The 13,370-nt window shown below is 45.9% G+C and overlaps 1 protein-coding gene across 1 annotated transcript in view; it reads left to right on the top strand.

Annotated features, from left to right (window-relative positions):
• PRKCH (protein kinase C eta) overlaps window positions 1–13,370 on the top strand; it is a 118,315-nt gene that overhangs the window by 52,498 nt on the left and 52,447 nt on the right. The window contains exons 6-9 of the mRNA XM_032691997.1: window positions 316–445; window positions 1,347–1,474; window positions 3,966–4,109; window positions 4,871–5,044. Of these exons, the coding sequence (XP_032547888.1) occupies window positions 316–445; window positions 1,347–1,474; window positions 3,966–4,109; window positions 4,871–5,044 (576 nt within the window). The remainder of the gene's footprint in view (window positions 1–315; window positions 446–1,346; window positions 1,475–3,965; window positions 4,110–4,870; window positions 5,045–13,370) is intronic.

The raw sequence follows: 13,370 nt of genomic DNA, 5'->3' as shown, positions 1-13,370 counted from the left end.
GGGATTGGCCTGTGATGAAGTAATCCACACTTCTAATTCTAACTTGGCTTTAAGAATTTAGGGTCTAGACAACCCTAATTTTAAAATCTGCTTTGCCAGGTAGTCCAGCCAAGGAGAGCAGGGCTGGCTCACAGCAGATGACGCTGGTCATTCAGTGTTCACCTGCAGTAAACCTCAGTGAGATGATGGACCAGGACATTTTCTGACTTGGAATTATTTCCTTAGTTTTGCACTGAAATGTCTGTATGTACATGAACATCATCTTATATATATGTATTTGAATTTTAAACCTGTGCTTCTCTTCTGGTGCCTCAGGTGACCGAACAGAGGTTTGGAATCAACATTCCTCATAAGTTCAGCGTCCACAACTACAAAGTCCCGACGTTCTGTGACCACTGCGGGTCCTTGCTCTGGGGAATCATGCGACAGGGGCTACAGTGTAAAAGTGAGCAGCTTCTCACTGTTGCCTTTTCGCAAAATACATTTATTTTTAGACTTCCGATGCACCGTGTGGGCTTGATTTGTGCAACCTTGAAGAGAAAGCTGAGCAATGAATATTCATCTTTGTAAGAGTTAAAAAAACCTCCGATCTACTTTTTAGTCTTGGGCTGCCAGAAGGACTCTGCACTCTCAGCACAGCTTTGTTTAACTTGCATTATTAAAAATATTCTGCTTCCTGCATTCATATTTTCCCTTTACCTGAAGGTTTTTCCTCAGCTAATGAGATAAGGCAATGAAAAGGCATCCGAGGGGAAAAAGAGGGCATTGCTTTAGGCTGACTACCCTGTCTGTTAATTGATGACAAAGCATGTCCTGGTGTTATGTTTTTGTTTCAGTGATCCAGACTGTAAAACCCTAACAGTCTCCAGTTGCCTTCATCTCCCACAAGAGGGTGCGTGTGTGCCCATGAGTTAGAGCAAGAATGATTTTTGCTTACCACTGAGCACTGTCTTTCAAATTAGATACCTGAAAATGCAGGGGATGTTTGTTGCAAATTCTGTGACATTATAAATACTAACTGTACCTACAGGCATAGCCACAATGGTAGTTATGTACCTCAAAAATACAAGCTTACGAATTGCTTCAGGCAATGTGGCATCCTACTTGGAGAGTTTGTGGTCTATTCCTGATTTTCAGGATTTTATTCTCTTGTGAGAGTCCTAATTTTGCTTCTACTTAGATCAATGACAAAAATCCCTCTAGTTTAAAAATAGATCCAGGGTAGATCCAGATTAGTGTATGTTCTGAAGCAGAACTGCAAAATTATTTCTCAGCAGTAAATCCCTCCAAGTTGTTTAAATTGTTCCTTTGCTTTTGCTTTCCATCCCTCCCATCACCCGCGTCAGTCTGTAAAATGAACGTCCACATCCGATGCCAAGCAAACGTTGCTCCAAACTGTGGAGTGAACTCAGCAGAGCTCGCTAAAACCTTGGCATGCATGGGTCTGCAACCAGGAAGCATTTCCCCAAATTCGGTGAGTCGTCTTCTTTTAGCTTTTTCCTCCTCTATTTAAAACATTTACAACGGAGTCTGTATATGGGTGCAGAGACTTCAGTTAGGACAGATGGTGTTGGGTGGTGGAATGTAGGTGTAGGTTGTTACTGTCTGTGGCTTGTGGCAAAGGCTTCACCTGGGAAATGGATGCTTGATATCCAGGTTTACCCTGGTGCAGCCTTTAATCTATAGGTGTTGCTTTGCTATATGTTTATGTTTCACAGTGCTGTGACTCCATTCACTCTTTTATCTGTTCGTCGTGAATGAGAGGAGAATAAGGCCCCTAAATAATTGGTGGTCAATATAATTCATGCCATACGTTTTTTCACTTTCACTGGAAGCAAAAATGCTCTGTCTGCGTTTGTGTGGCTTGTGACAGAACAAAACAAGAGCTCAGCAAGAGGCCTAGTTCTCTTCCCAGCTTCATCACTATTTTTCTTAGTGTTCTTTGGGAAGCCGTTTCACTCTTCACTACAGTAACTCTGGCTAAAAATCTGTGGTCCCTGTCAACACAATATCTTTTGAGAAACCTGGTCTAATGGAAGGTATCCCTGCCCATGGCAGAAGGCTTGGAATTAGGTGATCTTTAAGATCTTCTCCAAGCCAAACCGTTCTATGATTCTGTGATCTCTGGTCTTACGTGTCTGAGACATGGTCCTCGTGAGATTGTTGCCAGGGTTGGGATGTAGCTGTACAGATTTTATCTGTACAATTCCTGCTTGTCAGCACTTAAGGCATCCTAAAAATCCAGCTAGTGTATATCTGAATCTGTTCATGGAGTTTAAGACACACTGTAAGAACTTAAGTGAAAGTGCTGGTAATGGAAATCAGAGCTGTCATTTGATAACAGGTCAGTTTTCATCATATTTCCTTTGCGAGCAGTTTTGAAAAGTGAGTTTGCTTGAGACCACTGTAACCCGTAATAAAAGGTTGGTCTACTTATATTTATTTGACCGAAAAAGAAAATATTAAAACCCAAAACATAATTCCCAGTTGTGGTAAATCTTGTAATACAGTTAGTCAGCTACATTGATCAACCACATCATGCTGTATCAGGCTAGCATGCTCATTAGGCTGTGCTGCCCCTTTGGATTTCAGTTAGTTCATAGCAGACTGTCTTATCTTTACTCTTCCTCCTGTAGCAGTCCAGGGGGACAGTTATCCTGGGAGTTACTGGGAAGCAAAAGTCCCACACTCCCTTCTCAGTTCTGCAAAAATCAGCACTTTTTAACATTTGTTGTTCGCATCATCTGCACATCAAAAGGAGATGAAACCAGAAAAAACTAAAAATCTGTGTTTGGTGTTTAACGATCTCTTCTTGTTATTTCTGAGCTGAAAGCTCCAGGAAAGTGTGTGCTGTAAGCACAGCCCTGAATGGCTTTATGCTGAATGAGAGTAGATTTAGATTAGATCTTTGGAAGAAATTCTCCACTGTGAGGGTGGTGAGGCACAGGTTGCCCAGAGAAGCTGTGGATGCCCCATCCCTGTAAGTGTTCAAGGCCAGGCTGGATGGAGCTTTCAGCAACCTGGTCTAGTGGAAGGTGTCTCTGCCCATGGCAGTTGGAAGAAGATGATCTTTAAGGTCTCTTCTGGCTCAAACCATTCTATCATTCTATGAATGCTCTTGGTTCTTTCCCTATGGTGACAAGTCTCCTGTGCAGGAGGAACTTTGCTGTACACCAAAGTAGTCACAAGATGGAGCTCACGAAGTCCGTGTGAGTTTGTTCAGACTACTAAACTGAATAAGAGTGCTCATTTGTATGCAAACACATACCTGCAGAGCCATGAACTGAGGGCACTGGAGGCTGACTTGATCTTTGTGTACTTCAGAATTACGAGCTCTAGAAATGTGTGCCAACACTGGTACGATTCACTGGTACAATTCCTGAATATGCAGCACCTCACTGCTGGTGTGGGAATGAACAGCTTTCCATTGAATTTACAGCTGTGGGGGAAGCCAGCAGCCCAGATGTGGGAAACATATTTTGAACTTTGGGTCCTGCTAAACTCGGCTTTGAGTAAGAGTCTTAAAATTGGGTAGAAACCTGAGAAATTCAGATGAAATCTGCTCTGGTTCTAGATCTCACCAGCACTTCACCTACTGCAGAAGTTATGGAGTTCTCCTTGCTCTGCTCTTAGATAGGGAGTGAGAATGGAGAGAGTCAGATTTGCCTCTAGGATCTGCTGGGCAATGGGTTTACAACTCGAAATGCCCAGGTTAGGAGCTGGTGTTGACATCTCAGCACATCCCTGAGCAGTGCTGAGTTTGGCCTGTCACACATGGCAGCTCTGTGGGGTGGTGGTACCAACACAACTTTCTGTTCCAGTGGCCATACAGTGCCCCTGAACAGGTCCCAAATGCCCATGTTGGTGGGTTGACCATCTGTGAGCACCTCTGAGTCAGAAGTACCATTTCTATGCAGACTGATACTTCTGTGATTCTGTGATTCTTTGCTTTCTTCCTTCCACAGAAACTGGTTTCGAGATCTACATTGAGACATCAGGGAAAAGGCAGCCTGAAGGATGGCAACAACGTTAGTGAGAGTTCAGAGAGCAAACTTGGGATCAAAGACTTGACCTTCCTTCGTGTATTGGGAAAGGGAAGCTTTGGAAAGGTGAGAGTTATTCATGGCTCTTTTGTGGGAAACCACATTCCTTATTTAAGAAGCTCCAAGGTAGGTGAAGTTATTTCATAACATGGCACACAGGCTGTCCAGTGGTACTCCAGTGTAAGTACTAAGTGGTACCTCCTTTGTCCAACAAAGCTGGTCACAGAGAGCAGGGAGAAAAGGGAAGAGAAAGAAAGTTGACAGCAAAGTTAAGAAGTGAATATCACAGGAAAGAAAGAAGTTAGCACCTGAAGGAACAGCTGCATGCCAGGGCCCATACCAAGAATTGCAAGTGTGTGTGTGTTAGCACTTGTTTGGGCAGCATTTCTTGGAGCATGTAAAGACTTCTCCTTTAAAGGAAACAAGACAGTGGTTTCAAGTGTGGTGAGATGGGGGTTTTGTTTCTCTGCTTTACCACAAAGCTGATTTGAAGTGGTGCATTTGGGTTTGATAACTGAGGAGGGAATTGGGATGAATGGCACTGCCCAGCGAGTTTGTCCTGGCACAGTGGGTGACCTTCGACCAGCTGTCCCTGTGCCAGACATTGGAGCAAAGTGTGTGGGTATTTCTGTCCAGAGAAGCCTGCTGCAGGCAGTAGCATGTGTCATTGATTGTACACTGATGCCCAGACTGACAGGCTGACTCACTTTCATCCACAAGCCTGGTCATGAGATGACTGACCTTTCCAGTGTGAGAAGGTGCAAGGCTCTGTGTTACTCAGAGACCAAGGGCTCCACCCTTGCCACTCACCCTCCCCTTTGGTTTAGGTGATGCTTGCCAAGATGAAAGAGAGTGGGCAGCTCTATGCAGTGAAGGTGTTGAAGAAGGACGTCATTCTCCAGGACGATGACGTCGAGTGCACCATGACTGAGAAACGCATCCTTTCCTTAGCAAGGAACCACCCATTCCTCACCAAGCTCTACTGTTGCTTCCAGACTGCTGTAAGTATAGCCCAGGGAGTGGACAGCCTTTCTCCTGACACTGGCTGGCATGAGGCACTCTGCTGTATATTTGGCCCCTGGCCCATTATAAATGTCCACCTTAGGCCAGGAGAAACCTCTCTGCTCAAGGGTGAAGAGAGCACTCTACTGTATTCCACCTCTAACATCTGCTGGGCATTTGGCAAACAAAATCCTGGCTTGTTCTAAGCTCCCCAACAAATTGGTAAGACACAAAGGTCTTCCCTAGAGACATCTCCATGCCACTGAATGTTTCCAAATGCATATGTGCCAATGGGTACAGACCTGCAGTGTCCTCTGGTTGCTGTGAGATCTCAAGCTCTGCTCTGTTGCTACCTGAATTTTAACAGGCCCGTGTTTGAATTTTTGGCAAACTCAGAGATTTGTGCTTGGAAGCAGGGGTAGCCTCCTGTCTCTGCCAGCCTGTGTATACTGGTCAGAACTGAACAAAAGATCCTTCTGGGGTTACTGGAAAGGGACTGACTGACATGGGTGGACACTGAGTCAGGTCCATGTACAGCTGGTATTTCTTCTTGTGTAGAGAAGACAAGTGGTAGCGTTGCTGTCACTTGTGCCTTGTGTAGCTCAGTAGAGGACTGCACATGCACTGCCTGCCCAGCTGAGAGCCTCATTTGGAGTGTGCTTGTGGGTGGGAGCCCCTTGCTGGTGTGGATGGTGGAGGGAGGAGTGGCTGAGGTGGAGGCAGTGGCCACAACCCTGTGCCAGCAAGGTGAGTTTGGCAGTCCCTCAGCTAAGCTGTTATTAGGACTGAAGCATTTTCTGCAGTGTAGCTCTTCCAAACTGCCTGGACTCCTTTCCAGTTGCATTTTGTCCTTTGCTAAATGGCAGTAGAGCTTGTTTTCCTCTGAGAAGAGGCAGGAGAAACTTGCCCTTTTAATTGTGGCTTTGCTCCTCCTACGTAAACCCAAAATACTTAAAAAAAAAAAAAAAAAAGGCAGACAAATGCATCCTGCCACCCACCTATTTCTCTTTTCAGCGAGGTGATGCAACAGCCAGCTATGAAGTTGAAGAAATATGCTCACTGAGGGTGGAACCCTTGGGTAGACTCATGTAATAGAAATGAGATGGTTGTGTTGGGTTTTTTTTAATACACAGCTCACATGGTTCACAGAGCACCTGGGCTGTATAGCAGAAGCAAAGCTTGTCACTAGTAACCAAGGAAACTCCTATTTTATTTAATAATATTTCAACTTTTAATACTTTTCCTGAAATACCAGAAGTGTCCAATATTGACGTGTTCTGTTTGAGGTCAAATGTGGGATACCAGTGGGTTTTGCCACTCATAGCTGTGCCCTTTGCTATGGCTTTGCTCACTGAGTTACAGCATAGATGTGAAAATAACACATGTTCTCCTGGGCTGTGCAGAGTGTTTCCCATGAACTTAAGCAAGATTTAAGGTCACTGTGTGAGTGCTGTCTATCATGTTCAAAAAAATGAATGCAATCTGCTGTGGGTGCAGACAAGGTCTTCTGGGCTGATGAAGTAATTGCAGAGTCTTTTGCAAAGAGGAAGAAAAGGGAAGAACTGAGCCTGTTTAGACTAGCAAATTGAAAGCAAAAAGAGGATCTGATTGATGTCTGCAGATGTCAAACACTGAGGAGGGAAACAAAGCTGTCAGGATTCTGGCTAAGATTAAATGAGTCTAGACTGGCCATGGATACAGTTAGACAGAAAATGAAAAGGAGGTTGCTAAACAGTAGAGCAGCCTGGAACAGGAATTTCTGGACCAGCTGGGCATCAGAGGAGCGGAGGGAAGAACCCCTCAGCCCTTGGTGTCCTGAACACAGAGCTGGTCAGTCTCTGAAATGGTGCCAAGGGAGTGGTGCTTGTCTAGCAGGACCCTGCTATTTCCAGTCTTTCCTAGGTTCCTCTTTTACTTGAATCCCACTTTGCTTCATTGTCTAGATTGTCTGTAACAGAAAACCACTTCTGCCTGATAATAAACAAAACCAAAAAGGAAGGGTTTACGAAAAAAAAAAGGCAGATTTCAAGCTAATGTGGTTCATGACGTCTTTTGCCCATGGTCTGCACTCAGTGACACCCACTGCAATCCAGAATAACCAGATTTAAATTGCTTATAAAAGCATAATTAAATCCTTTTGCTATAGTAGAGAAATGATTGCAACAGCAGGGTATCCACTGGACAGAATCCTTCCAGGAGGACTTAACCAGGCTGATATGAACTTAGGGTTTCTGTTCATCCCATGGCATTGGGATATCCCCCCCATTTACAAGAACTTGGCAGAAAAGATGTATATACATACATCTGTAACATTATATATACATAAAGAGTAACCACTTCTTCAAAATGTCAGCCTGCAACCATATATAAAAATGTTGGAATTGGGGGCAGGGTTACACAAAACAATACCTAGTTTTGCTTGCAGTGACATGGAAACCACGTCACATGTATCACACTTACAGTCCAAACTGTGAAAATGTGGTATTAAGGGTTCATGTTATAAAAAACAAAGCATAACTCCAGTCTGCCATGGAGATCCTGGATACATAATGACCTGCTGGGCCTGCTGTTAGGAATTTTTTAAGAACTGGCCACTTTGAGGCTTCTTACTATTTGTCAAAGCACAGTCAGAGCCTGATCCCATAAGATGCATCAGGACAGGCTGGCACTAACTGGCAGGGTTGTAGCCCAGCTGGAAGGTACCCAGGGCTTAAGGTGTATGCCAAGCTCAATATGAGCCAGCAGTGCAGTCCCACGGCACGTGAGTTAAATTATGTACTGGGCTGCTTTGGGAGCTCAGGAGATTCATTATCCCTGCTGCTTGGCACTGGTGAGGCTGTACCTAGAACAGAGGTGTCCAGCTATGGCCTCCCCCCTCCCAGTTCAAGAGGAAACTGTGGAAACTAGAAACAAGGTACTTGGAAGTGCATAAGATGCTGCTACAGTTTGAGGACAGAGCGCTCAGAGGCTTGGCTGGATCTAGAGCCCTTTAAATTCTAACTCTTGTATAACATTCCACCCAAACCAGCAAACTCTTCCCCTGAATTAAGCAGCCTGGGGGTGACTTTAACAGCCCAGGGTATGTCCGTGCTGCATGGAGTGGTGTTGTGTGGTGCCAGTAATGCAGCATTATTGCAGTGTGTTCAAGGCCAGGCTGGATGGAACTCGTAACAACCTGGTCTAGTGAAAGGTGTCCCTGCACAATAGCAAGGGGGTGGGAACTAGACAGTCTGTAAGGTCCCTTCCAACCCAACCCATTCTATGATTCTGTGATTAGCTGAGCTGGCACAAGTACTCAAAACAGCAATGCATTACCCAAGTTCATCTATATTGCTGCTACTTTTTATCACCTGTTTTAGAGCTGGCTGAGGTTTTTCTGTACTCATGTTTGCCACTGATGGTTTTCAGAAAGGTTTTCTGTTCTCCTGTGCTGCCTCGGTGCTCAGTGTGGTCCTGACTTAGTCTCAGATGCAGCACAAGTGATGCCCTCCAGCAGAGGTGGCCTTATTTGCCCGGGGTGGGCTGAGGCTGATCTCCAAACAGCCTCCTCGCTCCATCACAGCCAAATCCTGCAGCCACTAGGTGGTAGAAGCTGCAAGGGCTTTCTCTGCCTGCTGTGGGTCACAGTTTTCAGAGACTAAAGAGGAAATACTAGCTGCCCAGCAGGCTGGCAGATGCTGGATGTAGCACTCCGTGTGCCCAGCACTGGGCTGGGCAATTTTGGACTTGTACCTCCAGATTCCTTTCCTATGAAAGGCAGGGAAGCAGTCCTGCTGCTCCATTGTGGGGGGGAGAGTTTAAGTCCTGCTCCAGCTGCATCTGTGGGAGGTCTTCCTTGCTCACCACATCTCTGTTTTTTAAATCTTTTTTTTGATTGAAGGCCTTGCCTTGGGAGCTTTCCACCTTGCCTAAGCCATTTAACTCTGCTTTTTCTGGGGCCTTAGAATAATTCTTCAGTGTCAGAGAGGATTATGCTTCTGCTCCAGTCATCTGTGAGTTGCCAACAGGTGGTGGGACCTGGGAACAGTCATGGATCCTGCATTAGGGGCCGTAAGCACCAAAAAGTGTTTGTTTTCGTTTACCTGACACTGGTGTCATCCAACACCTCAACAATACTGTCCTAGAGGGGGTGAAAGAGGCTATATGTATAAATAGCTAAGTCAGTAATGTAATCCTGGGGAATGTGAATCCTGGAATGTTTTAATTAAAATGAGTTTGCAGTAAGTGGGTCCTGTCTTCTTCGGGGTTTAGGAACCATCCTTCCTGCACAGGTGGTTTGCTTTTAAATCCTTTTGTCTCCACTCATATACATGAGAATGAAGAGGGCTGGGGGAGATCAGCTTCCTATGCAAATAGTGTCAAATAGCTTCTGGGTTTTATGTTTATTGCCCTTATCCCTTTTCTCATGACCGAAGGGTCCTTCCAGGGGACTGTCCCGCAGGCAGTGCCATTCCCAGCACTGTTCCCGTCAGCCTGATCGTTATATGGATTTGCTTTGCCTGTGGCTCTGCTGACAGTTGCTGAGGCAGAGCCTGCCCATGTTGTTCCAAAAATAGTGAGACACCAGAACTTGGCAGAGGGATGTGATTTTCTATAACGAGTGTCCTTCGAGATAATAGCTGGCAGGGGTGCTATTTAAGCCAGGCGGGACTGGCCTGGGACTCCAGGACAGCACAATCATTGAACTGGTCCCATTTTACGAGGACAGCCTGCTGTTTGGCACGCAGCTTTTTGTTCCCTGTACAGGCTGCAGGCTGAAGTCACGCTCTCTCGACATGGAAGAGGAAGGTTTCTCCACATCTCTGCTGGCTCTTGGGGCACTCAGGCAGTTCTCCCAGGGTCAGCGTGGGTGTCATGTGATGGGTTACCCAGCTGAGCCTGTATTTCACCTCCTAGTGGTGTTAAGAGCTAACCTGGAGCCTTCTATGGGGGGCATAATTTTCAGGGGAGAGCCCAACAGCCAAGGGGGGGACTGAGTAGTGGCATCTGGCTGGTACCCTTGCTACCCAGGTGCCACAAGAGGAGTCTAAGTGCCCTTGTATTGCCCAGGAGAGTCCCTCAGCCATGGTCCCTCTGGGGGATCTCCAGCATCAACCTGGTTGTCCACCAGCCACTCTGCTGTCACCAAATGGAGAGAGCACAGGGCAGACCCGGGGCAGAGCCTGTTGTGGTGGAGGTGAGGAAGGCTGGAGAGACAGCAACAGCCTTCCCGAGGCTCTGATAGATGAGCAAGTGTCCTGACACAGACTTTGGAGTGTGCTGGTGGGTGTTAAGGAAGCAGTGAGGCCTCTTTGATGTTCTCTTTGGAAGGCGCTGAGAGGGAGCCCTTTGGGAGCAGGGAGGAAGGCTTTGATCAACTCCCAGGCTCTGAACCCCCAGCATTCCCTCTCTGGCATGTTGTAGAGGCACAACTCTGTATTCACCTGACAGCCAAATGCACTTCTTGGACACTTTTCTGCAGGCATTGAGACTTTTATTCTTGAGAGTTGAGGCCTGTGCTTGCCCCAAGCCGCTTTGCTGGAAGACCAGCACACACTTCATTGTTGCTTCAAGTCAAAACCAAGTGAAGATGTTGTTGGGACATCCTGTTTCTAGGCCTGTCATGTTTCAAAAAGCTTGCTACAGTCTGACATGGCTTCTGGTCATAAGCACAGGCACCTCTAAGGGGCTTGCTGCAGTCAGGTGTGAAGGAGCTCGAATTCTGCTTTACCTGGGGCAGCGGGTTGGTTTTTTGGGGCCTCCTGAAGAGGGAGGTACAGGGGAATTTCTTCTCTCTGCCTTCACTCTCATGTGTGGCTTCCGCAGGTGTGTGTGCTGTGGTGCCCTTGTGTTGGTTTCGTGACAACAGGAGGGACAGTTGCTTTTTGCTTTTCTGTGCCTCCTGTCCTATCTAGCACTGAATAAAGACAGAGTGGTCCAAAAGTGCATCTTTCCATGGTTTTACAGTGTTCACATCCACCAAAAACCTGTGATGTGTTTGCTGGCACTCTGGTTCAAGTTGTCAGTAAAGCAGATGTGCGAGGCCTCCAAAGCCTGGTGTGAAAGGCTCTCTCAGGTGTGCAGTGACACCTTGCAGTGGTCACTTTGTTGCAGGAGTGTTCCAGGTCAGGGTCTTCTTTGCAGGCAGAGTGGTTTTGCTTGCAGGGGATGAAACAAGATCAGAGTGACATTTCTGACTCTATCTGTGAACTTTGCCTGGTGTCCACATTTGGGCAGCACGTTGAGGTGATACAAGCTGAAGTGAAAACATGAGCTGGAGGGTTAGAAGGGTCAGCTGCCATCACCGTGTTGTAGCTCCCAAGTGTAACTTTCCCACCCCAGATGGTTGAGGGACTTTGGATACTTGCATTTTCATGAACCTGATAAATACCTGTCCCCATCTGCAGTGGCTTAGGGGAGAGACTGTAACTTGGACTAACTATCAAGTTCAGCAGCTGAAGGAGATGCTGTTGCCTATGGTTAGCCACAGCATGTGAAACTAATATTTTTTGGCCTTAAAATCAAGGAAGTTGTAGCATAAAAAGGGCTGAAAATGGAAGCAACTCTCAAGCAGCCTGAGGGAGCAGGTGCCAGACAGTACTGAGGAGGAAGGGGAAGAGAAAAACAAAGGCAGTGGAAGCTCAGAGAAGAGGTAACCAGCTGAGGTGCAACCCAATGGTGCTTTAGTCTCTTTGAATCCATATTGCTTTCCAGGTGATGTGTAAGGTGAGAGGATGCATCCCTCGTAGCAAGCTGTTTCCAAGTGGCCTTTGGGTGTTTTGATATTCTTAATTTTCCTGAAGACCTTTGGCTGTGCTGTAGAAGTAAGTGTCTAGCCTTCCCCAGCCCAGGCTGAGCCAGCAGATATTGCAGAGATCAGTATTTTTAAAAGCAGGGCAGAGCTGTCGCAGGTTGGTGACTCCATACTGAAAGCACGTATTCCAGTAGCCTTTTTCTGAACTGAGGGCTGTAAGAAGAGCATGATGTTCACAGTGCTACTCTCTTCTGAGACATCATGATGCCAGCAGCCAGCTGAGGGGTGCAGATGTCCTATAAATCTTTGATTAACAGGTAATGTCTGTAGCGTGATACATTTTAGTTCCTTATTCCTCAATTTATTCCCCTCTTAAGTTCAGCCAGTCCTTTGGTTTTTTTGATCTTTCAGGTGGCAAGGAGTGTTTATGTAGTTTTCTATAGCATTTCAGAAGGTCTGGGGAGGAAGATTTCATTTTACTTTCTTTTGATTCTTGCTAATTCTTTCAATTTGTTTCATGGGGTCTTTTATATTTTATTTTAACAGTGGCCAAACTGCCTTTCCTTTTTTATTTGGGATTAAAAAACCAAGCATTTTTTGTACACAATTTAATTGATTGACTTCGTATCTGAGTTTTGGGTTTTTTCCTAGTTGGGGTCTGGTTTTGTTTGAAATGGAACAGATAAGGATGAACAAGAGTGATAAAGATCATCCTTTTGCATATATGTTATGTTAAAGTTTCTAGTGAAAAGATGAACTAATGATGTAATCCTTCTGTGAATTAGCCTGTCTTGAAGGGGAGGGATGAGGAGGAAGGATGTGCATATGGTTCACTTGAATACCCCAAAACATGCATTGTTCCGGACAAGTGACTGAATTTGCCTGTTACAAATCTCTCCAGCGCACGAGCTTGAGATTTCAGCCAAGTGTTTAAGAAAATAGGGGCAAAAATTTGAAGGGTGCAGTTAGATTTGTGGTTATTTATTTTTTTTCCTGGGGCAAGTGGGAACCCACAACTCCCCTCAGCTCACCCTGGGTTGTGGTTGCTGTTGTTTAGCTCTTCTGGAATGAGTTTGGTATTAATGCTGTGCTGTGCACACAGGCACCATGGCAGCCTTCACCCCGAGGGACCCTGCAGAGTTTATTTATGCAAATGGAAAGAACCAGTTTATTATGTGTATGTGTCTCACTGCAGTGGCCTCATAAGGAAGCCTCGTGGTGCCCACTATCAGCAGGTCAAAGAGCAGAGCGTGGTTGAGGTGATAAATGGTGATAACTGCCCAGTTCACAGAGTTGTGACAGTGAGGTTGGTGACTCTTTGTTAAAGAAGCTGAAAACGAACCCTGTGTGGGGAAGTGACCTGCACTTCTCAGAAATGTGTTCACCAGCTGCTCAGCCTGGAGGAGACACCACGTGCACCTTATACCCATTCTGAGTTTGCTTAATTTTCGCTACACCTCCTTCCAGCTTAAAAACCCACACAAAACCAGCGGAAGGAGGAAAGCTTCCCTTTCTCAGCCTTTTGGCTGCATCACACAGTGACCCCCATCTCAGTAGCCCCAGGTCTGTATATGCAGTCTCTGGCTTGATTT

The sequence above is a fragment of the Chiroxiphia lanceolata genome, chromosome 6, assembly GCF_009829145.1.
Source record: "Chiroxiphia lanceolata isolate bChiLan1 chromosome 6, bChiLan1.pri, whole genome shotgun sequence".
Taxonomy (NCBI): domain Eukaryota; kingdom Metazoa; phylum Chordata; class Aves; order Passeriformes; family Pipridae; genus Chiroxiphia; species Chiroxiphia lanceolata.
The sequence above is the reverse complement of the archived record's forward strand: the minus strand, read 5'-3'. Positions and strand labels throughout refer to the sequence as shown.